At 36.1% G+C, this 23,191-nt stretch overlaps 1 protein-coding gene across 5 annotated transcripts in view; it reads right to left on the reverse strand.

Moving 5' to 3' along the window:
* SCMH1 (Scm polycomb group protein homolog 1) overlaps positions 1-18,404 on the reverse strand; it is a 133,860-nt gene extending 115,456 nt beyond the window's left edge. For 3 of the 5 annotated variants that reach the window (XM_065872872.1, XM_065872865.1, XM_065872861.1), the window contains exons 1-3: positions 18,341-18,404; positions 17,877-17,900; positions 9,045-9,115 (exon numbers count right to left, since the gene is read on the reverse strand). Coding sequence is in view for 2 of the 5 variants with exons in the window: in XM_065872841.1 (XP_065728913.1) it covers positions 9,045-9,115; positions 10,055-10,130 (147 nt within the window). In the remaining 3 variants the exon portion in view is untranslated. Of the gene's footprint in view, positions 1-9,044; positions 9,116-10,054; positions 10,131-17,876; positions 17,901-18,340 lie in introns of those variants that run through there. The other 2 variants (XM_065872841.1, XM_065872830.1) reach the window with 1 other exon arrangement.
* Between the last annotated feature and the right edge of the window lie 4,787 nt (positions 18,405-23,191).

Genomic DNA, 23,191 nt, shown 5'->3' on the forward strand with positions numbered 1-23,191 from the left:
TAGATCTTCCATTGGGATAACTGCTTAATTTTGTTTCACTGGCCAATATATTTGGCTTTTAAAGACAAGTTCTCAAACATAGAAGTCAAAGAAACTCAATTTTCAGTAAACTGGGCTACTAAGATTTTTTTAAAATTAAAACGTTTCCTTCCTATGATATAAAATGAACATTACATTTCTGAAAAGTACGACATTATGAAAAGCCATTTAAAATAGATGACATTCAGAAAGTGTATAAAACTGAGCTTCCTAAGTACTACAGAAAATATGAATTAAAATATAACATGCATTCTGCTCTTTTTTTACTAACATCTATATTGGAGTATAATTGCTTTACAATGGTGTGTTAGTTTCTGCTGTATAACAAAGTGAAGCAGCTATATGTATACTTATATCCCCATATCCCCTCCCTTTTGCATCCCCCTCCCACCCTCCCTATCCCACCCCTCTAGGTAGTCACAAAGCACAGAGCTAATCTCCCTGTGCTATGCGGCTGCTTCCCACTAGCTATCTATTTTACATCTGTAGTATATATAAGTCCATGCCACTCTCTCACTTTGTCCCAGCTTACCTTTCCCCCTCCCCATGTCCTTAAGTCCCTTCTCTATGTCTGCATCTTTATTCCTGTCCTGCCCCTACTTTCTTAAGAACCACTTTTTTTATTTTTTAGATTCCATATATATGCACCACATCCTCTTGATTACTATAGCTTTATCAATAAGTCTTGAAGCTGGGTAGTGTCAGTCCTCTGACTTTGTTCTTCTCCTTCAATACCGTTTTGGCTATTCTACATCTTTTATCTCTCCATGTGACCTTCAGAATCAGTTTGTCAATATCCATAAAATAATGTGCTGGAATTTTGATTTAGGCTTGTATTATGTATATTAACCTTGTATCCTGCAACCTTCTTACAATTGCTTATTACTTCTAGGTGTTTAGCTGTTGTTGTTGTTATTGTTGATTATTTCAGATTTTCTACATAGACAGTAATGTCACCTGCAAACAAAGCCAGTTTTATTTTTTCCTTCCCAATCTGTATATCTTTTATTTCCTTTTCTTGTCCTATTGCTACGTTTAGGACTTCCAGTATGATGTTGAAAAGGTGTGGTGAGAGGGAATATTCCTGTTCCTGATTTAGTGGGAAAGCTTCTAGTTTCTCACCATGAAGTATGATGTTGGCTTTAGGTTTTTTGTAGATATGATCACTCAGCATAACTACTCTAATACTCATCCATACTGCTGAAAGTATCAATAATTCATTTCCTTTCACTGCTGAGTAGTATAACATGCTGATGAACATTTGTTGTGTTTCTAGTTTTTAACTATTACAAATAAATCTATGAACATCCATCTATAAATCTTCGTCGGAAATACACTTTCTTTTCTCTTGGGTAAACATCTGAAGGTAGAATGGATGGGTCATATGGTAGGTATTTAACTCATATACCAGAAAATTTACCTTTTTACAGTGTATAATTCAGTGAGTTTCAGTATATCCACAGAGTTGTGCAAATATCACTCCATCTAAATTTGGAACATTTTCATCAATCCCCCCTGAAAGGAACCCCATACCCTTTAGCAGTCTCTCCCCATTCTCCCCTTAACCCAATGCCTGGAAACCACTAATCTACTTTCTGTTTCTATGGATTTGCCTATTCTGGAGGTTTAATATAAATGAAATTACACAATATGTGAGTGGCTCCATTCTTCACTTGGCACAATTTTTTCAGGTTGAATCTATGTTGTAGTGTTTATCAGTACTTCATTTATTTTCATTGCTGAATAACATTCCATTGTAATGGATATACTACATTTTTTGCTTATCCATTCATCAGTTCATGGACATTTGGATTGTTTCCTCTTTTTGGCTTTTATATATAATTATGCCACAAACACTTGTGTATCAATTTTTGGGTAATCATATGTTTTTATTTCTCTTGGGTATACACCTAGGAGTGAGACTGCCGGGTCATATGCTAATTCTATGTTTAACATTCTGAATAACTTCCAAACTGTTCTCTAAAGTGGCCACAGAATGTTATAATCTCACCAGCAACATATGAGGGTTCCAATTCTCGATATCCTCATGAACACTTGTATTGTCTGCCTTTTTGATTTCAGCTATTTTAGTATTTGTGAAGTGATATCTCATTGCAGTTTTGATTTACATTCCCCTAAAGACTTATGATATTAAGCATCACTTATGTGTTTATAGGCCATTTGTATATATTTGGAAAATATCTATTCAAATTCTTTGCCAATTTAAAAATGAAATTGTTTTAACTGTTGAGTTGTTTACTGTATCTTCTGGATACAAGTCCCTCATCAGATCCATGATTTGGAAATATTTTCTCCCAAAAGGCAGCTGGGTCTTTTCACTTTATTGATAGTGTCTTGGGAAGCATAAAATCTTTTAATTTTGATAAAATTTGAAGTTCAATCTATCTACAACACTTTTTCTTCTGTTTTATGCTTTTATTGCCATATCAAACCATTGCCTAATCCAAGGTCACGAAGATTACTCCTGTGTTTTCTTCTAAGAGTTTTATAGTTTTAGCTCTTATGACTATCATCCACTTGGGAGTTAATTTTTGTATATGGTGTGGAGATAGGGTCAAACTCCATTCTTTTCTTTGTGGGTATCCAGTTTGTCCTTGCATTTGTTGTTGAAAATCCCACTGAACTGTCTTGGCATCCTTGTTCAAAATCAATTGAACATAAACGTAGGAGTTTATTTCTGGACTCTCAAACCAAATCCACTGATCTATATGTCTATCTTTATGCCAGTACCACACTGTCTTGAATACTGTAGCTTTGTAGTAAGTTTTGAAATCAGGAAATCCTCTACTTTTGTTGCCCTTTTCTGAGATTGTTCTGGCTACTCTGGGTTCTTTGTATTTCTATGATTTTAGGATCAACTTGTCATTTTCTGCAAAATAGCCAGCTGGGACTTTGATAGGAATTACATCAAATCAATAGATAAATTTGGAGAGTATTACTATCAGTTGTGTGATTTGTCAATATTTTCTCTAAGTCTATGGCTTATATTTTCCTTCTCTTACCAGTGTCTTTTGAAGAGCAGAAACTATTAATTTTGACATTTACTTTACGAATTTGTTTAAATGAATCATGCTTTTAAGGTGTTTTCTAAAGTTTTCTTTATGTAAGTGTTTTGTATGTTTGTTAGTTTATTCCTAAATATTAATTTTTTGTTGCTTTTGTAAATGGGAGTCTCTCTTCCATTATATCTTCTATTGAGTTACTTTTAACCATTGAGTAAAATGCTGGCTTTAGTTCTGAGGTATACATATTTTTTCATGTTAAGGATGTATTACTCAGTTCCTAGTTTATTTAGTGTTTTCTTGGTTTGTTTGTTTTGCTCAATAGTGTTGAAGTTTTTCTGTCAAATTATTTTCTGAAGTAATTGATCCATTTTACATTTTTACCAGTATTTTATGAAAGTTCCATTTATTCCACATCCTTGCCACTATTAGGTATGGTCAGTCTTTTTTTTTTATGAGTGATATTTAAACAAATGTATAGAGATATCTCATTGTGATTTTACTTTGTATTTCCCTAATGAAATAATATTGACCATCAATTCACTTATTTGCCACTGATTTATTTTCTTTGGTGTTTGTTCTGGTCTTTCAATCTGGATTGCTTTTATTTCTTTTTTTGGCCTGGTGACATTGGTACTACAGCAATGAACAGAAGTGGTAAGGGCAGACATCCTTATCTTGTTCCTGACCTGAAGGGAAAACATTTACTCTTTCACCATTAAGTATGCTATTACTAGATTTTTCACAGATACCCTTTAAGTTTAGGATTTAGGAAATTCCCTTCTATTTCTTGTTTGTTGAGTTTTTATTAGTAATGGACATTGGATTTTTTAAGATACTTTTTCTGCATCTATTGTGATGATCATAATTCTTCTTCATTAGTGTGTTCATATGGTGCATTATACTGATTGGTTTTTGAATGTTAAATCAACCTTGCATTATAGGAATTAAAACCCACTTGGTCATGAATTATTTTTATATATTGTTGGATTCAATTTCTTAAACTTTTGTATAACTGACTCCCTTTGCTATACACCTGAAACCAACACAACATTGTAAATCAACTATATGCCAATAAAATTGTTTTAAAAAATCAAGATATAGTAGCAGAAAAAGGTAAGGATGTTTGATGTTGAGAGAATAAAAATTGAAACTGAAAAAAATTTTTGTTTAGAATTTTTACATGTATTTTCATATGGGATGTTGCTTTGTAGTTTTCTTTCCTTTCAATGTCTTTGCCTGGTTTTGGTATCAGAGTAATGCTTACCACATAGAATGAGTTGGGAGGTATTCCTTTCTCTTAAACTTTCTGGAAGAGTCTGTGTAGAATCTGCATTACTTTTTCCTTAAATGTTTGGAACAACTCACCAGCAAAGTTACCTAGGCCTGGAATTTTCTGTGTGGGAAAGTTTTTAACTACAAATTCAACTTCTGTAACAGAAATAGTGCTATTCAGATTTTCTATCTTCTTGAGTGAGCTTTGGTAATTTGTGTCATTCATAAGAATTATCTGTTTCATCTAACTTGTCAATTGTTTTTTTTTTTTCAGTACGCAGCCCTCTCACTGTTGTGGCCTCTCCCATTGTGGAGCACAGGCTCTGGAGGCACAGGCTCAGCTGCCATGGCTCACGGGCCCAGCCGCTCCGTGGCACGTGGGATCTTCCCGGACCGGGGCATGAACCCGTGTCCCCTGCATCGGCAGGCGGACTCTCAACCACCGTGCCACCAGGGAAGCCCTAACTTGTCAAATTTTAAAGGCATAAATTTGTTCCTAATATTCCTTTACTACCCTTCTAATATACGTAGAATTAATACTGATGTTATTTCTTTCAGTTCTGGTATTAGTAATTTGTGTTTTCTTTTATTGATTAATCTATCTAGAGGTTTATCACTTTTATTGATCATTGCAAAGAACCAGTTTTTGGTTTCAATAATTTTCTCTGTTGTTTTTCTGTTTTTTATTTCATTGACTTATGCTCTAATTTTTATTATTTTCTTGCTCTTTTTAAAAATTATTTTTAGGGCTTCCCTGGTGGCACAGTGGTTGAGAGTCCGCCTGCTGATGCATGGGAAACGGGTTCGTGCCCCGGTCCGGGAAGATCCTACGTGCCACGGAGCGGCTGGGCCCGTGAGCCATGACCGCTTAGCCTGCGCGCCTGGAGCCTGTGCTCTGCAATGGGAGAGGCCACAGCAGTGAGAAGCACGTGTGCCGCAAAAAAAATATATATATATATACTTTTTAAATAATTATTTTTATTACTTTCTCTTTTTTTCCCCTAGTTTTATAAAGTGGAAGGTGAGGTCACTAAATTAAACTTCTCTTCTAATATAGGTGTTTAGTGCTATAAGTTTCCCTCAAAGTACTGCTTTAGCAGTGTCCCAGATTCTGAAATGCTCTGCTTTTTTCGTTTAGTTGAAAATACTTTCTAATGTCCCGTGTTTCTAAATATCCATGAGATGTTTAGAAATGTGTTAGTTTCCAAATATTTGGAGATTTTCTAGGTAACTTTCTGCTATTGATTTTTAATTTAATTCCAGTGAAATCAAAGAACATACTTTGTATTACTTAAATCCTTTTAAATTTATCAAGCCTTATTTTATGGTCTAGAATATGGTCTAACCTGGTAAATGCTCTGTATGCACTTGAAAAGAATGTATATTCTGTTACTGGGGAGTGTTCTATATATATCAATTAGGTTAAGTTGGTTGATAGCATTGCTCAAGTCCAATATATACTTGCTGATTTTCTATTTGTTCTTTAATTATAGAGAGCCCTACAGACAAATTTTAGATTTATCTCTCCTTATAGTTCTATCATTTTTTGCTTCGTGTAAGGACTGTGTGACCCCTTTTCATGATGAAATTATTGTATTTATACCTGATAATATCCTTTGCCTCTGGAATATACTCTGACATCAATATGCCATTTCAGTCTTATTATGGCTTAATGTCAGCATGGTAAAATTTTCCATTCTTTTACTTTTAAACTATTTGTGTCTTTACATTTAAAGCATAATTTCTTGCAGGCAGTATATAACTGGGTCTTACTTTTTAGCCAATGTGACAATCTCAGCTTGTTAACTGGGCCATTTAGACCATTTATCATTAGATTATTGATATGGCTGGACTTAAATCCACCATCTTGCTATTTGTTTTCTATTATTTTAGTGGTTGCTTTGGGGTTTAGAGTAAACATATTTAAATTATCAGTCTATCTTCAAGTAATTTTATACTACTTCATGCATAAGAATTTTATAATAGTATACTTAAGATTTCTCCCCTCTTGGCTTTTATGCTATTGTTATTATACATTTTACTAATACATGTTATCACCTCTACAACACAATGTTATTATCATTGTTTATACAGTCAATTATCTTTACAGAGACTTAATAAGAACATCTTAAGTATTTACCCTTGTAATTACAATTTCTAGTGACTTTCATTCCTTTGTGTAGATCTGTAATTCTACCTGATAACATTTTCCTTCTGCAAGATGGACTTCGTTTAACATTTCTTATAGTGAGTCTGCTAGTGATGAATTCCTTCAGTTTTTGTGTGTCTGAAAGTGTCTCTATTTGGCTTTCTTTTTTGGAAGATATTTTTGCTGGATATAGAATTCTGGGTTGACAGTTTTTCTTCTGACACTTTGAAGACATTACTCAACTTTCTTCTTGTTTGCATTGTTTGTGACAAGAAAATATAATGTCATTCTTATCTTGGTTCCCCTGTATATAAGGTGTCTTTTTTCCTCTGGCTGCCTTTAAGATGTTCTCTATCCCTAGTTTTGATAATTTATGACATGCCTTAGTATAGTTTTCTTCGTTTCTTTTTGTAGGGGATCATTTAACTTCTTTTTTTTTTTTTTTTTTTTTTTTTTTTTGCTGTACGCGGGCCTCTCACTGTTGTGGCCTCTCCCATTGCGGAGCACAGGCTCCGGACGCGCAGGCTCAGCGGCCATGGCTCACGGGCCCAGCCGCTCCGCGGCATGTGGGATCTTCCCAGACCGGGGCACGAACCTGTGTCCCCTGCATCAGCAGGCAGACTCTCAACCACTGCGCCACCAGGGAAGCCCTCATTTAACTTCTTGAATCTGTGGATTTACAGTTTTCCTCAATTGTGGAAAAATTTTTGCCCTTTTATATTCAAGTACTTTTTCAGTCCCCCATCTCTTCTCTCCTTTGGGCACTCCAATTACATGGTCTATGAAGTTATCCCATGCCTCACTGACCTCTTTTTCATCTTTTTAAAATTCTTTTTTCTCTTTGTGTTTCATTTTGGATATCTTCTATTGCTAAGTTTTCACATTTATTAATCTTGTTTTCTACCATTAACTGTTTCCCATCTAATGTATTTTTCATTTTGCACATAGTGGTTCAATGTGAGTCTTTTTATATCTTCCATGTCTCTGCTTAACTTTCAACCGTATGGAACACAATTAAAATAATTAATTGTTTTAATGTTTTTATCTGCTATTCTAAGATTTGTATAGGTTCTGTTTCAATTGATTGACTACTCTGTTCATTAGTTATGCTTTCCTGCCTCCTTACATGCCTGATTATCTTTGACTGGATGCCAGACACTGTGACTTTTACCTATTAGGTGCTGGATATTTTTGCATTCCCTTCTTGTGCTGTGTTCCTAGATGCAGTTACGTTACTTGGAAATAATTTGATCATTTTGAGTCTTGCTTTTAGTTTGTTAGGCAGGCTCAGAGCATGCTAATCCTGAGGTTAATCATTCCCAACTACTGAGCAGGATCTTCCCAAGTATTCCACCCAATGTCACATGAATTATGAGATTTTCCAGTCTAGCTGGTGGGATCAGGTACTATTCCCAGTCCTGTGTGAACACCAGGCTCTATCCTTTTACTATCCTTCTAATCCTTTCAGACGGTTTTTCCGTTGGCTTTTCCGTTCACATGCATATACTGAACAATGGTACTTCGATGGACACTTGAAGGGGGGTTTCCACAGTTTTATTTCTGTGCAGCTTTCTCCTCTCTGGTACTCTGTTCTGAAAATTCTAGTCTCCCTGGGCTCTCAGTTCCATCTCCTAAACTTAGGGAATCTCCCAGGCTCAACCTGGGTTCCCCTTCCCTGGGCCATGGTCTCAAAACTATCTTAAGGCACTAAATATAAGGGGGATCAACTCATTTGTTTTCCATCTCTCAGAGATCACTGTGCTTGGCTGCCTGATCTTCAGTAACTTGAAAACCATTATTTAATATATTTTGCCTTTTTAAATCATTTCAGGTGGGTGTATGAATTTAGTCCCTGTTATTTCAAATGAGCAAAAGTCTTAAATTTGTATTTTTATTTATTTTATTTAGAGCATAGACAAAATTAAAATTCAAAGTGAAACATTGACAGTTTGTGGAAATAACGATTGAATACTAAAGGGAGGGAGATATAAACAACTTCCTGATGCGTAGCTCTATTTAGCAACAGTACACTTCTTTGTTTACTAGCCTATCACGTATTGATATAGTCAACGTCATCTGTACATTGTATGGGGCACTTAATCCTATGTAGGAAGCTCTGAATGTCCTCTGATGAGGTCCTAACACACTCCCCCATGGGATTCAGTGCCAGTATCCTTATGGAAAGATAAGACTGTGGCAGGGGAGTTGAATACAGAGATAAGAATACTGCTCCACTTTCAAGAACTGTCTAAGGGCCATAACTCTGTTTCCTATCTGCCTGAACTAATAGCTGCAGTAAAAATTAGTGACTGTTTTCAGTAACACAGAATAGCCTCAAGGAGGTGAAGAGATGGAGAAGGTGCTACTTGGGATGAAGTTGGGGAGAATGTCTAAAACTCACAGTGAGTTTTGAGTCTTGAGTTGTATTCTTCCCATAGAATTTTATTCTGGGGACTTCAGGTGAGAAGCCCAAGGGCTCCCACCTCATGTTTTGCTTGTTTAAGGACCAGAAAAGACTACTTGCCTCCCACCTACTAAAGATGTTGAGAATCAATTACCTGCTTGAAGCAATGGACAGGCGCTGGGACTGAACATGTTTCTTTTAGGTATTTGTCCCAGGTAAAATGACCTGTAAAGGAAATAGAAATCTCTATCACAGTCAACCTCCTAAAAAATGCTTTCAGGTTGTAACCTACACTAAACATTAGGCTATTTTCAGACTTGTCTGGAGCGTAAGAAAACTTATTTTGTCCTGTTTGGGCTCAAAGGAGTATTAAGGGGAAGAATCAAGGTGACCTGAGTGGATCATTTTAGATCAATGTTTTTAAATCACAGTCTAAGATGACCTGAGGTGTTTTTCATGTTAGTCCCTAAAGTGATCCATAATGCTAGAGCAGGTCATACCAGTGTCTCAAAGAAGTATCCAGGAAGCTCATGGAAAACAGAACAGAAGAGGCAGAAAGTGGGCGAGGAGATTCCTTCTGAACAATCTGACTCCCGTCAAGGCTCCTTATTGCCATCAAATGATTGCTTTTAACACCTAATGTGGCTGAATCCTACCATCTCAGATCAGAAAGAATAAAGAAGAGACTATCTTGAGACATTGGGTAAGACGAGTTGTCGAGGGCAGGAAAAGCCAGAATGAGTGAGATTATACTTGAATCCTCACTCTAAAAACTGTTTCTCTCTCACCCACCCTTAACCCATTCCTATCCCTGCCACTGTCGCATTGCTCTGAGGTGCAAAATGACAAAGATCTGTTAATTTAGAGAAAAGTAGATACTCAGAAGCATTTCTGATGACAGTAACTAAGAATAAGTTGGGAAATTTACAGAATCTTTTAGCCTCTTGAAGTGGCCTTAGGGCCTCTCAAAGTTTGTGGCCTTAGGGCCTCTCAAAGTTTGAGGAACACTGTGCTAGAGAAACAATCTTTAAGGTGACACTTATTGGGGTCAGGGAAAACATTTTAAGGGATAGGCTATTAAAGACATATCTTACTGGACCACAAAAGATTACCAAGTTCTTTATTAAAGGTTAAATCAATTACGAATCTCCCTCTAATACCCACCTAGAGGTGACCCCATGATGGAGCAGGGAAGGTCCCAGAGACTCTCACAAGCTAAAACACTGTAGCAAACCAGCATTTCTTGAAGCTTCCTCTGCAGTGGAGCAGCACAGGGCCCCTTTGGGCCATGCAAAAAGCACTAGATGCTGGGAATAAAAATGAGTCACTGAATGATGAAATCTAAATCACTGCAAAGATGATGCCAAGACTTTATACTCTATTGACTTTATAGCTTCTGTTTTAAAACTGGTTCCTTTCCCACCATCCTAACCAAGCCAAATAGATTTGGCCAGAAATCACAGTCAGTTCTGAACTATTTCATGCACTCGCCAATGATTAATCATCTTGAATAGACAGTTAGCCCATAGGGTAAATGAGATGGGTATTTCCTGGAGTCAAGATTAAAGAGCTTATCAGAATTTAATAAAGCGTTTGCTCTTAGCTGAGATGGCTCTAAAGCAAAGACTGAATACTTTCCTCACTATTGGCTGTTAGAAAAAGAAAACATTGAAAATTATTTTTCCATTCTTACAAATAAATAAGTCAAATAGTAAGTCTTGGGTTTGACTAGACTGTAGCTCTTGAATTCTGGCATCTATAGCAGCACTGCCCACTAAAACCTTCTGTGATAATAGAAATGTTCTGTATCTGTGCTGACCAATAAGGTAGCCACTAGACACATGTCACTACTGAACACTTGAAATGTGGCTAGTGTGAGTGAGGAATTAAATTTTAAATGTTATTTAATTTTAACTAATTTCAATTTAAATACCTACATGTGGGTAACAGCTACTGCATAAGGAAAGTGCAGGAGGAGGTTTGGTCAGTCCTGGGTTGCTTGTATAAGTTTGCGTTCTGACCAAAAGCATCCAAAAGACTTTGGCTTTAGGAATTAGAGCAGCAGCAGGATACCAAAATAATTAGGGTATGAATTATAGTTCTCTATTACACATATCAACTATGGTAACCAATACCTATTATATAGGTAAGAAATATCACATCTTCTACCATTTAGGGAGCACCCTATTACCAACAGAATGAAAAGGAATCTCTTTGTTAAAAGCAGTTCACTCACTGTTGAGGGTTCACTTGCTTGAACCATACCTAGATTAGTATTTTTCTTAAATTTGACTGCTTAGGCTATTTATAGCTTAGTCCCTTATTATCAGGTAAATTGCCACATAATTTTTATTGACTCAATAAGAATATCTGAGCACCTATTATACTGTCCCATAATGAAGCCAAACATCATGTCTACCACATCACCAAGCACTAAAATATCACAAAAGAAATAGGACAGGCAATAAAATATAGATCAGGGCTTAGCAAACTTTCTTTAAAGGGCAGACAGAAAAAATTTTATGCTTTTTGGGCCATTCAGTCTCTGTCACAAATACTCAACCTGTACGTTGCAGCATGAAAACAGCCATAGACAATATGTAATTGAATGAGCATGACTGCGTTCCACTAAAACTTTATTTATAAAAACTAGCAGTGGGTTGCATTTGGCCCCCAAATAGTTGTTTGCCGACCCCTAAGATATAATATTGATTCTCAAATGCTACTTACCATCAAAATCTCCTAAATAATTTTTCTTTAAATACATTTCTGAGACCCATCTGCAGAGGTCCTCATTCAGTAGTCTCTGAGTGTGGTCTGAGAATCTGTATTTTCAAAGGCTCCCTACGTAGTACTGATTAACTTCTATGCCTAGAAACTAATAGCGTAATTGAAAGAATGATATTGAGAGTCAGAAGATGCTGGTTAAAGTCTTGTTTCTATAACTAACCATCTTGAATAAATTACTTAATCCTTCCAAGCATCAGTTTACTCATCTGAAAGACAGAGACAATATCCCACAAGATTGTACACACACTCATTCATTCAATAAATATTTATTAAACTCCTTCTAAGTGCAAAGGCTTAGTTAAATGTTAAATGTTAGGGGAACAAGATAGACATGGTTCCGAAATTCATGGAGGCTGCAGTTTAGAGATAAACAGTAGTACTAAATAAATAATAACACAAAGAATCTGGCACAATTATGATAAATTTAAGTTAATGAGGTAGTACAGGTTGCCCTGAGAATGCAGAACAGGGAAATCTAATCCATACTTGGGTCAAGGATTATTGTGAAGATTACCATTATTAACTGATATTTTATAATTTACAGAGTGATTTCAATTATTCATTCAACTGATGTTTGAGTATCCTCTATGTGCCAGACACTTTTTCTAAGTGCTAGGATAAGGCAGGAGGTCCCTACCCTCATGGAATTTACATTCTGGTGCATGATGAGGCACAATTAATACACAAACAACTAAATAAGGTAATAGTGATAAGTACTTGAAGGAAATAAAATAATGTGATGTGACAGATAGAGACTGGGAACCCTCTTAGGTGGTGAAGTTATAGACAGATGCTCTACACAGGAAACATCTGAGCTGACACCTTACAGATGAGAGAAAGCCAGTCATCTCATTTGTATTGCTGAATAATGCTTATGAAAGTGTTTTATAAACTATAACAAACATACCACATGATAGTTACATTTATTATTAGGAAATAAGATCCCTGCCCTGAGGAGACTTACAAGCTGCATAGAAGTACCTTAAAAAATTAGAAGTCCCCTAAAATGTAAAGCACAAGAGATCCACCAGCTGAACGCATTAATCCCTTTCTCTAATATTCATTCATTCAACATATGTTTATTGTGCAACTACTACTATATGCCAAGCCCAGTTCTAGGCACAGGTGATACAGCGAAGAACAAAACAGCCAAAATCTCTGCCCACATGGAGCTTACATTGTAAGGGGGAAGAGAGACAATAAATAAATAAACAAATAAATACAATTCAATTGGTCCAGAAGGTAACAGGGACACCAGATAATAACTGTACAGTTTCTGGCCCTTTTCAAATAAAGAAAAAATAAAGCAAGGTAAGAGGGAAAAAGAGAGTGTGTGTGCTGTTTTAAGCAGGATGGTCAAGAAAGGCATCTTGATGAGGTGATATAAAAGCTGAGATGTGAATGGTCCCTCTAGCCTCTGCTTAAATAATTTCAATAATGAGAAACTCATTATTTGGCTATGGTTCAATAGCAAAAATGGATAGATTTTTAACCGTTAGAATCAGCCAAAGTCTGCCATCTTCTAACCTTTACCCACTGGTCCTAGACATAATATATCTAATCCCCTAAATATGTCCCAAATCCCTCAACTTTTCCTAATTTAACATGGTTATGTCAGGCACCTCCATTCATGCTGGCTATTGTTCTGTCCACATTCCTCTACAAGAACTCTACTTTGTTCCACCTAAAGTGTGGAACCCAAATTCTTAAGAGCAGTAAAGACAATCATAGTCTTTAGATCAGAAATTGGACTCCAAGATTACTGCCTGAAAAGTGGTCCATTGTTTATGTGCACCATAATTTACATAACAAAAGTATTTGTTAAACACTATTGATGGTCATTTAAGTGTTTTCTAATTTTTTTGGTTTTGTTTTGTTTTTTTGTTTTTGCCGTATGTTGCAGAGCACAGGCTCGGGACGCACAGGCTCAGCGGCCATGGCTCACGGGCCCAGCTGCTCCACGGCATGTGGGATCTTCCCAGATCGGGGCACGAACCCGTGTCCCCTGCATCGGCAGGCGGACTCTCAACCACTGCGCCACCAGGGAAGCCCCACTGTTTTCTAATTTTTGATGTGCATCTTTGTGTACATATTGTTAACATCTCTAAGATTATGTCCTTAGGGCAAATTCCTAAGAGTGGGATTAATGGTCAAAGAGTATGCATATTTTATGTTTTGATACAACAGAATTCCTACCAATAGTGCATCAGAGTATGTTTCTTATATCCTTGCTAAAACTGTTTTAACAATTTCTATAATTTTGATAATCTTATCAGTGCAAAAACCAAACACTGTTACACTTATATTTGCAATTCTTTGACTACTAATACAGTTGAAGATCTTTTTAGCCTTATTAGTTTATATTCTGTTTTTGCCATTCTTCACTGAGGTATTCTTTTGTTTTCTCACAGATTCTAAAAGTTCTTTGTAGATTGAAGATATATTAGTCCTTTGTCATATATGTTGAAGACACTTGTCTCAGTCTGATAGGATTTGCCTTTAAATTTCTCAGTCTTTTATTTTATGACTTCTTGATTTCATATCATGCTTTCCTCACTTCAGTATTATAAAAATAGTAACCCATGTTTTCTTCTAGGATTTCTAAAGTTTCATTTTTTTACATTTAAATGTTTGATCTATTTGGAATTTATTTTGTGAGACAAATGAGGCAAAGATACAGCTTTCCTTTTCACTTTTGTTCAATAAATGTGCTTCAAATTCACTTATTGAACAAATCATTTTCTCCCCATGGATTTGAAATGTCACCTTGATTATACATTAATTTCTTATATACACTTGGATCTATTTCTAGACTCTGTATTCTGTTCCTCTCATCAGTTACTCTCTTCCAGCACCAGGAGCACTTTGTTTCATATAATTTTACAATCAATTTAAATAGAGCAAGTCCTTTTCATAACCCTCAACCCTAGGTTTTCTTGGCACTTTCAAATGATTACTTAGTTTTGGCATAACCAGCACTAATAAAACCCAGTTATTCTAAAATGTCCAAAGCTAAGTTTATAAGATATACAGAAGTTCATCCTTAAAACACGGTCCATAGGCCTTTTAGTTCAATAGCTTGACGTTTTTCAATGGATCATCTAAAGATAAAACAGCAAGCCAAAAAAAGAATTTTTACTTTACCTGTCTTCCCAAAACAAATCCCACCATTCCCAATCTTCTATAACATCCTATTCACACCTTTATTTCCATACTCTCTATATCATATTATCATAATTATTTATGTAAGGTCTTTATGGATTGAGGATATCTTTTATGAACTTCAAAAAATCTTCACTGTTTAACCCAGTGCCTGAAACTTAATAGAGGCGCCATAAAAGTTTGAAAAGTGAGTGAATGAAAAGAAGCAAACCAGTAATAGTCCTACTCTTTTCTGGACTAGTAACATCACATCACACCTGGGAAATTAAATGTTCTGGGAGCTATACTTTGAGAGGGATAGAACAAAGCAAAGCCTAAATGGTGACCTAAGTGATGAAGAGACACAAAACCATGTCACATGAGGACCAGCTGAAGGAATAATGAACATTTAGCGTGAATAAGAAAGCAAAGTCTCAGAGCCATTTCTTCATCCATCCATCCAACAAATATTTATATTGTGTATCAAAGCACTGTGCTGGAGATACAACCATGATCAAAATACTGTTCTTGCCCTCACAGAGCTTCAATCTATTGAGGGATAGAGATTAAACAGCCGACTGTAATAAACTGGGATAAGTGCTACCCTTGGAGATGGAGTGTGCTATAGGAGGGTTTGTGGAAGGATTCCCACAGGAAGTAACTGCTAAGCTTCTGGTTATAGTGTAAAAGGATATGCAGGGAGTCAGCCAAAGAGAGAGGGAATTCTTTTGTTGTTGTCGTTTCAGACAGAGAGAAAAGCATGTATGGAGGCCCAGAAGTGAGAAAAAGCAGTTCTAAACCTGAATCTTTTGGTGTGGCTACTGGGTAGATAAAGACAGTTTAGAAAAGAGGTTGTCGATAAGAGCAGTGTTCAGGTTTCGGAGAGTCTCATATACCACACTACTGAGAAGAGGAAGCACAAAAGGGTCTGTGGGAGGAGTCACTCTGTCTGCAGTGTGAAGAATGGATTCGAGGAGGGTAAGGCTGCAGGCAGAAGACTAGTTAGGAAGATTTTCGAATAATATAGGTATGCGGTGATGGTTGCTTGAACTAGGAAAAGTAACAGAGTGGCAGTGAGAAAGCAGTCCTTAGAGCTGCTTTCAAATAACTAGAGGCCGGTGAGTGAAAAACCGGCTAAACCTATACCGTAAGGCTCTAAAAGTTATAGGAAGGACTAATAGAATTGACAAAGAAACAGATTTTGGCCCAATAAATATTTGTCTAAATACGAAGTGAGTTGCTTGGGGAGTTTAAGACAAGACATTTTACAAGAAATACAAAATGCTGGATTTTGAAATGTTGAGTCAAGTTGGATTATTTTAAGGCCTCTTCCAAACTCTGAGACTCTAAAAATCTACTGAATTTTCTTTCAGTTTGGTATTTGGGACTACCCTCTATGCTTGATGGACAAAATGAAATATGCAAGATTAATTTACCAGAGGCTGTGCCTCGCTGTGCTACCTCTACTCTCACAAGGAGAAACATACTTTCAAATTTTAGTATCACTTTATGTACTTCATGTTGAATTGAGTATCCACTTTGCACAATTCCCTGTCTACAGAACAGGCTGTTCACAGCACACCTTAAATGTCACTGAACTGGAACTGCTACTATCCTTCACATTAGCAACAAACCCCAAAACAGCAGCAGCTATCGCTGAGTGCCTTCTGTTTGCCCGCACCATGCCATACTATGTTCACTATTTCCCCTGTTAAGTATAACCTGAAAAGTAGGTTTAAGTAAGATGGGTTTTATTTAGGCTCAGAAAGATTAAGCATTTTTCCTGAAGTCACAAAACTGGTAAGTGGGGAAAAGGAATTTGAACCAAGGCCTGTCTGATTCTTCTGTCCATGCTTTTTACCACACACCAGTACCTTAGAAAGCTTGAGGAAAGTTTTAAGGAATTATAAAAAGTGACTATCATTTATTGTTTATCAAGTGTCAGGCCCTTTACCTGCATTATTTCATTTCATTCATTTCTTCAGCTCATATTCATAGAATGCTTCACTTCAAAGAATGTCACAAGATTTGACTTAAAGTCTGAGGATAGTCGCTGAACAAATGAAAATAATAATCCTCCAAAGTTGAAAAGTATTTGAGAGTTTTTAAGATGTTTTCACATCCATTAGCTCATGTAATCTTCTTAACAACCCTGTGAAGTAGGTAGAATGGGATTATTATCCCCATTTACAAATCAGAAAACCACGGATTAGTGTCACAAAGTTACTAAGTGGCAAAGTTGGCTTTCCTTGTCTAGTGTTCTACTACTTTACGTTACCTTCTTTGTCAGTGGGCAATGAAAGTAATATGTTACTGGAAGAGAAGGAAAGAGGGAGCAAACAGAAAATGATAATAATAGGGCTGAACACAGGAAGTTGCAATAACAAAATATAAAACAATACTTCAACAAAAGTTAATGAAGGTCTCAGGATATTAATATTTAAGGAACATGCAGAATTTTAAAGGACTCTAAGAAGTTAAGACTGACATTTATATAGGAACCCTGAAAGCTGACTGAGAAATATTAACATTAGTTTCATTTCTAAAATCCTAGTGTGGAAGTACACTATTCAGGGATGAAAACCAAATGCAGTATCAGTCTGACTCCTGTTGTTTGATATTTTAATATTTCAGTTTTTATGTAGTTAAAAAATTTAGAAAATCTTTAGGTTTAATTTCAGTTCAATATATCTCATGAATAATTTCTTTTGGGAAAATCCCAACGAATTCTGATTTATGGACAATGGGGGTTTGTTTTGGCTCTGGATTTACTAAATTAAGAAGTAACTTCCAGTTTGGTTCAGTTCCCATTCCTTCTTGTACTCATGTAATTAACCACCTCTCTCCCTTTTTGTTAGCGTGGTCTGTGGCCTCCTGATAAGGAGAGTTTGCCATGACAGCAAAGATGAATTATGTGGGCTCATTAGGCAGACAAGAGCACAGGATTCACTAGTTCATGAGACAGAGACACATGGAATTCTTTACCTAGTTACAATCTAATCCCTGGCTTAGTAATTCCCCATATTTAACAGAAACACACAAAAAAATATCTTACCTAGCTCCAGGATGTCAGTAGCTTCTATTAAAGAAAAAAATGTTACAGCATAAGTCATCATGACAAACACACCAAAATGACAGAACAGTGAAGTTCTGGGGTAAAATGAGGGCTTGAGAGTTTGTGTAGTTCAACTCTCTCATTTTAAAAGATACTCAGTTCATTACTAGTAGTTATGGAAGTACACCACCCAATTCTGCCTTACTCTTAAAAACGATGGAAATCCAGAGAGGATAAATAACTGTTCTTAAAGCTATGAAGCTAATTTGAGATTGCCTGGACTCAGAATCTAAATTTCCTGATTTCACGCTCAACACAAAGCATATTGCGTTTGACAGGTACCTCTACAAACTATATTTGCTTTAACCAGTGAGTTCTTGGTACACTCAGACCTCTAAAAACAAAGGTTTTATGGTAAGAGATGTCAAATTAAATTTTTCCATGCTAAATAGATTTATTCTTACCTTGATATTGGGATGCTGACTCTGATAGGTGACCATATTTATGTTTTCTAACATCATTCCAGTCTATTACTGCAGGAAGAGAGAAAACAGTCATGTAGAAAGAAAGTACAAGATTCAATACTTCTCCAATTCAGCAGTATGTTGCAATAGTCTTTGATAAAATAATCAACTTCTGAGATTCTAGTCTAAGGAAATAATCCAAAATACAGAAAGAGGTTTTATTTAAAAAGCTTTAATATTGTTTATAATAACAAAAAAATTGGGGTGGAGGGGGCACCTAAGTGTTCAAAACAGAAGACTGATTAGGATACTGCAATACATTTGTCACTTGACAAAGTATTTTGCAGCTGTTACATTTTTACAAAGCCTAAACAATAAAATGGGAAAATGTTTAAGTTATAACATTATCTGGTAAAATATGGGATCAAAAATTATATTCAAGGAATAATCACAATTATGTAAAAAACTGAAACCAGAGAACGCCTATGTTACGGACTGAATTGTGTCCCCTCCAAAATTCATTTTGAAGTCCTCATTCCTCAGTACCTCAGAACGTGACTGTATTTGGAGGTAGGGTCTATAAAGAAGTAATTAAGTTAAAATGAGATCTAAATTTAGGGTGGGCCCTAATCCAATATGACTGGTGTCCTCATAAGAAGAGGAAATTTGGACAGAGACAATGATAGAGAAAAGACTATGTGAAGACATAGGGAGAAGACAGACATTTACAAGCCGAGGAGAAAAAACCAACCCTGCTGAACCTTATCTTGGACTTGTAGCATCCAGAACTTTAAGAAAATAAATTTCTGTTGTTTAAATGACCCAATCTGTAGCCTTTGTTATGGAAGGTCTAGCAAACTTAACACAACCCTAAAAAGTTATCGCCAGGAAAAAAAAACAGAAGTAAACACAGCAAATATAAACAAATGGTTATCTTTGGATGGTGGTACTGTTTTTCTCCCCTTTCTAACCTCAAATATTTTCAAATTTTCTATACAGAGTGTATATTACTTCTATAATGGAAATACCTTTTCCTTGTTTGAAAATTTAGATTCACCTACTGACCCCACCACTTTCTCACCATTATTACCCATCATGTTTTCACTTCTCTTCTTACCCAGCTCAGTTTCCATGGTTCCTCACTAAAATCACTCCATGGCAAATACTCTTAACTCCTTCCCACCTCTTTTTTTTTTTTTGTGAAACTTGCCTAGTAAAGCCTCAACCCTAACTCTGGTTAAAACCACTTATCCACCTATATCATGCCTAGTCCAATAGCTCATGAGTGCTAAAGAAAAACAAGTGCAAGCTTACTGGTCTCACCTTAAACTCATGGCTACAATTCTCAAATGCTACTTACTTAACACTGTCCAGAAATCAAGCCACACTTCCCTAATATGTTTGCTTTTCTCCTTTCCAAAAAAATAAATTCATATATTTTTCTCTCTCCTCATACTACAAATATTCCCTCCTTCACCTTGACTCTTAGGAGATGACGTTAATTCAGCGTTCATTGAGAAAACAAAAATAATAGATGAGAACCTTCTATATGCCACTCATTTCAGGAAGATTCAGACTTGATCTTGTTTAGTGGCATATCTCCAAAGCATAGTATAGAAGCAGGTGCTCAGTTAATATCTGGTGAAGGAATGAATCTATTTATTCATCATTCTTTCTGATTTTTCTTCTGCTGCTGTGGATGAAGCGTCTCTGTTTTTAATCAACAGTCCACCCTACAATTTTTCTCCAGATCCCATTTCCTCTCATCCTCTTAAGGACTTTGCAAGTATTTCACTTCTAACAGAGCATTTGCATAAGTATTCTTACTGCTCCATCATCTCCTATCAAAACAAACACACAAAAACCCCAAACAAACATGCTCTCGCCCAACCTTCTCTTAATTCCACTTATATGCTTCCTGCTATATCTTTCAATTTCTCTGCTCTCCTTCATGGGAAATTAAGAGTCGTCTTAAAGGCAATAAGTTATTGCCTCCTCACTTACTCACATTATGTCCTCATTCAAATAGGGTTTTACTGCTCACCACTCCACTGTGCTTTCTTCCAAATTCATATTTCCAGCACTGGCCTCTTCTTGGAATTCTACGCTTACATATATGTACAACTACCTTTAGGCCACCTCTACGTGGTTATCAATTGGATATTTCAAATTTAACATGGCTGAAACAGAACCCTATCTCTTGCCAAGCTGTTCTCCTTTTTGTCTTCCCCAAACCAGGAGATGGCATCTCCATCACCTAGCTCCTCAAGCTAAAAATCCTTGAAATTATCCTTGATGTCTCTATTTCCTCTACACTCAAATTCAATCCATCAGTAGTTTCTGTCGGGCCATATCCCAAATCCATCCACTGCTCTTAATTTCACCACTCACACTCTAGTTTAAGTCACTATTATCTCTTATCTGGACTGTTACAACAGCCTGCTAACTTGTATTCCTGCTTCTACTCTTGCCCTATTCCAACCTATTCTCCACAGAAAAGTCAGAGTGAGCATTTCAAAACACACGACAGATAATGTCATTTATCTGCTTAAGGACCTCAAATAACTTCCCACTGAGTGAAGGGTGCCTTACAAAGCTAGGCAGGATCTGGCTACTGCCATTTCTGTGATCTTGTCTGTTATGACTTTTCCCTTTTCCACTACACTCTAGTCACACTGGCAGTGTCCCACTCCAAGTGTTTGCATTTTCTCCTGGTTTGATGTTGCCAGTCTTTCTAGTAAACTGCTAATGTTTGTTCTTCTCTAAATCATGAATAAAGATTACAAACTTGATCAGGCTTAGAAATTGCTGACAGAGACAAAAGATATTAGGGTATCATAACTGAATTTGTGTTTAAAATTTTTCATAATTATTTTAGGTAAGGAAAGAAATGATGCCGTGAAACACTATGTTAGACCTGCTCTGTCCAACATGGTAGCCGCTCGCCATCTGCAGCTGCTGAGCACTTGAAATGTGGCTAGTGTCATTAAGGAAGTAAATTTAATTTTGCTTTAATTTTTATTAACTTAAATTCAAAAACAGACATTTGGTGCAGTTATTGGGAAAAATTTTTAAGTGTGTTTGGAACAAAACGGGGTATGAGAATCTAGTTTTTCAACGATAGATTTTTTTGAAATCTAAATACAGATCAAGTATTTCTGATAAAACTTTAGTGTCTGAATTGACATTTACTGTAACTGTAAAACATATACCAGATTCTGCAGACTGAGTATTAAAAAGGGAATATAAAATAGCTCATTATGTATTTTTATATTGGTTACATGTCAAAATAGTATTTTAGATATAGTAGATTAAATAAATTACTAAAATTAAATCCCCCCTTATTTTTTCACCTTTTGCAATGTGGCTATTAGAAAAATCTAAATTACATATGTGACTTACATTGTATTACTATTGGACAGTGCCATGTTGTCCAACTGTAGTTCAATGTGGCTGCAGCAGAAGGCATGCAAAGTGTATGATAAGAAAAGTGAAATGTGGTAAATGTCAGTGGCTATAATTTTTACTATATCTGAGAAAGCAGATCTACAAGCAAGAAGCCAATGGGCAAGAAGCAGAGGTGAGGGATGGAGGAGAGAATACACTAATGGCCCATGGGACCTTGGTTCTGGAGGCTCATTAAACCCTTGTTTTCCACATGGCTTGGTTGTTCAACCTGCTTAGTAATTAAAAGAATTCTAACTATTTCAGATGTAGAGGTAGAAGAAAAGGCTTTACAGAAAATATGATTTTAGTGTCAAGTGGAAGAGCAAGCTTGATTTAATCTCAGACAAAACAAGTCATCCCACCTAAGTAAAAACCAAGTAAGGGTTAAGACACAACAAACTAGAAAACTGTGCTTAAACACAAAGAGATCTTATCTTCAAAGATTTCTGATAAGGTTCTTAGTTTCTACAATACTAAAATTTTATTTAGAATCTAAACCCTGACGTTTGTAAGGTCGTTTTCTACTAAATTCAACTAATACTATTAAAAAAGTGACTATAAAAAAAGGCAAGAATGCATACCTTCCAGAAATGACAAGTTTTAATGACATTTAAGAAATATAATACAAAATGTCTAGCACAGTGCCTAACACAGAGAACAAATTCATTAAATAATAAGTTTTCCTTTCTTTCCTTTCTTAACAATAATCTCTAGTCTGGCTGAACTGTTACTGAAATATTTTTAGGTATTTAAAAAGCAAAACTTCCAACCTCCTCTCACAACCTTGAAAACTGATGCTAATGACAAAAAAGACATCATGGTTAAAAGAAAAAGATAACAAGTGACATAATTAGTAGTGAGGAATTCCTTAAATTCACTCCTTGCCAAGTCTCTTAACCCCTCTTACCTCCAGGATGGGGTAAAAACATACTTACCGCTAGGTTGCATAGTCAATGGACTAAAAACTGGTCAGGGAGTTAAGAGGTTTGGGATTTACCCCTGGATCCACCAATACCTTGCTCTGACCTCTGACAAGTCAGTTTCTCTGTATGTTAATTTCTCCATCTGTAAAATGGGGGTGGGAGGAAGGGGGACACTTATTACCCTGTAAAGGACTGAGACTTTACTGGTACTAACAAATTGGACTACATTATAAGAAAAGTAGGACATTTAGATATAATGTTTTTGCTTATTAGAATATCTCAGGGTTGGATAGTACTTTATGCTAAGTACCACGGGTTAAATTGAGCTAAGCCTCAATATTCACAGAAATAAAAAATATAGATATTTGAGAATGGACTTGAGGATATGGGGAGGGGGAAGGGTAAGATGTGACAAAGCGCAAGAGAGGCATGGACATATATACACTACCAAACGTACGGTAGATAGCTAGTGGGAAGCAGC

Source organism: Phocoena phocoena, chromosome 1 (assembly GCF_963924675.1).
Source record: "Phocoena phocoena chromosome 1, mPhoPho1.1, whole genome shotgun sequence".
Taxonomy (NCBI): Eukaryota; Metazoa; Chordata; class Mammalia; order Artiodactyla; family Phocoenidae; genus Phocoena; species Phocoena phocoena.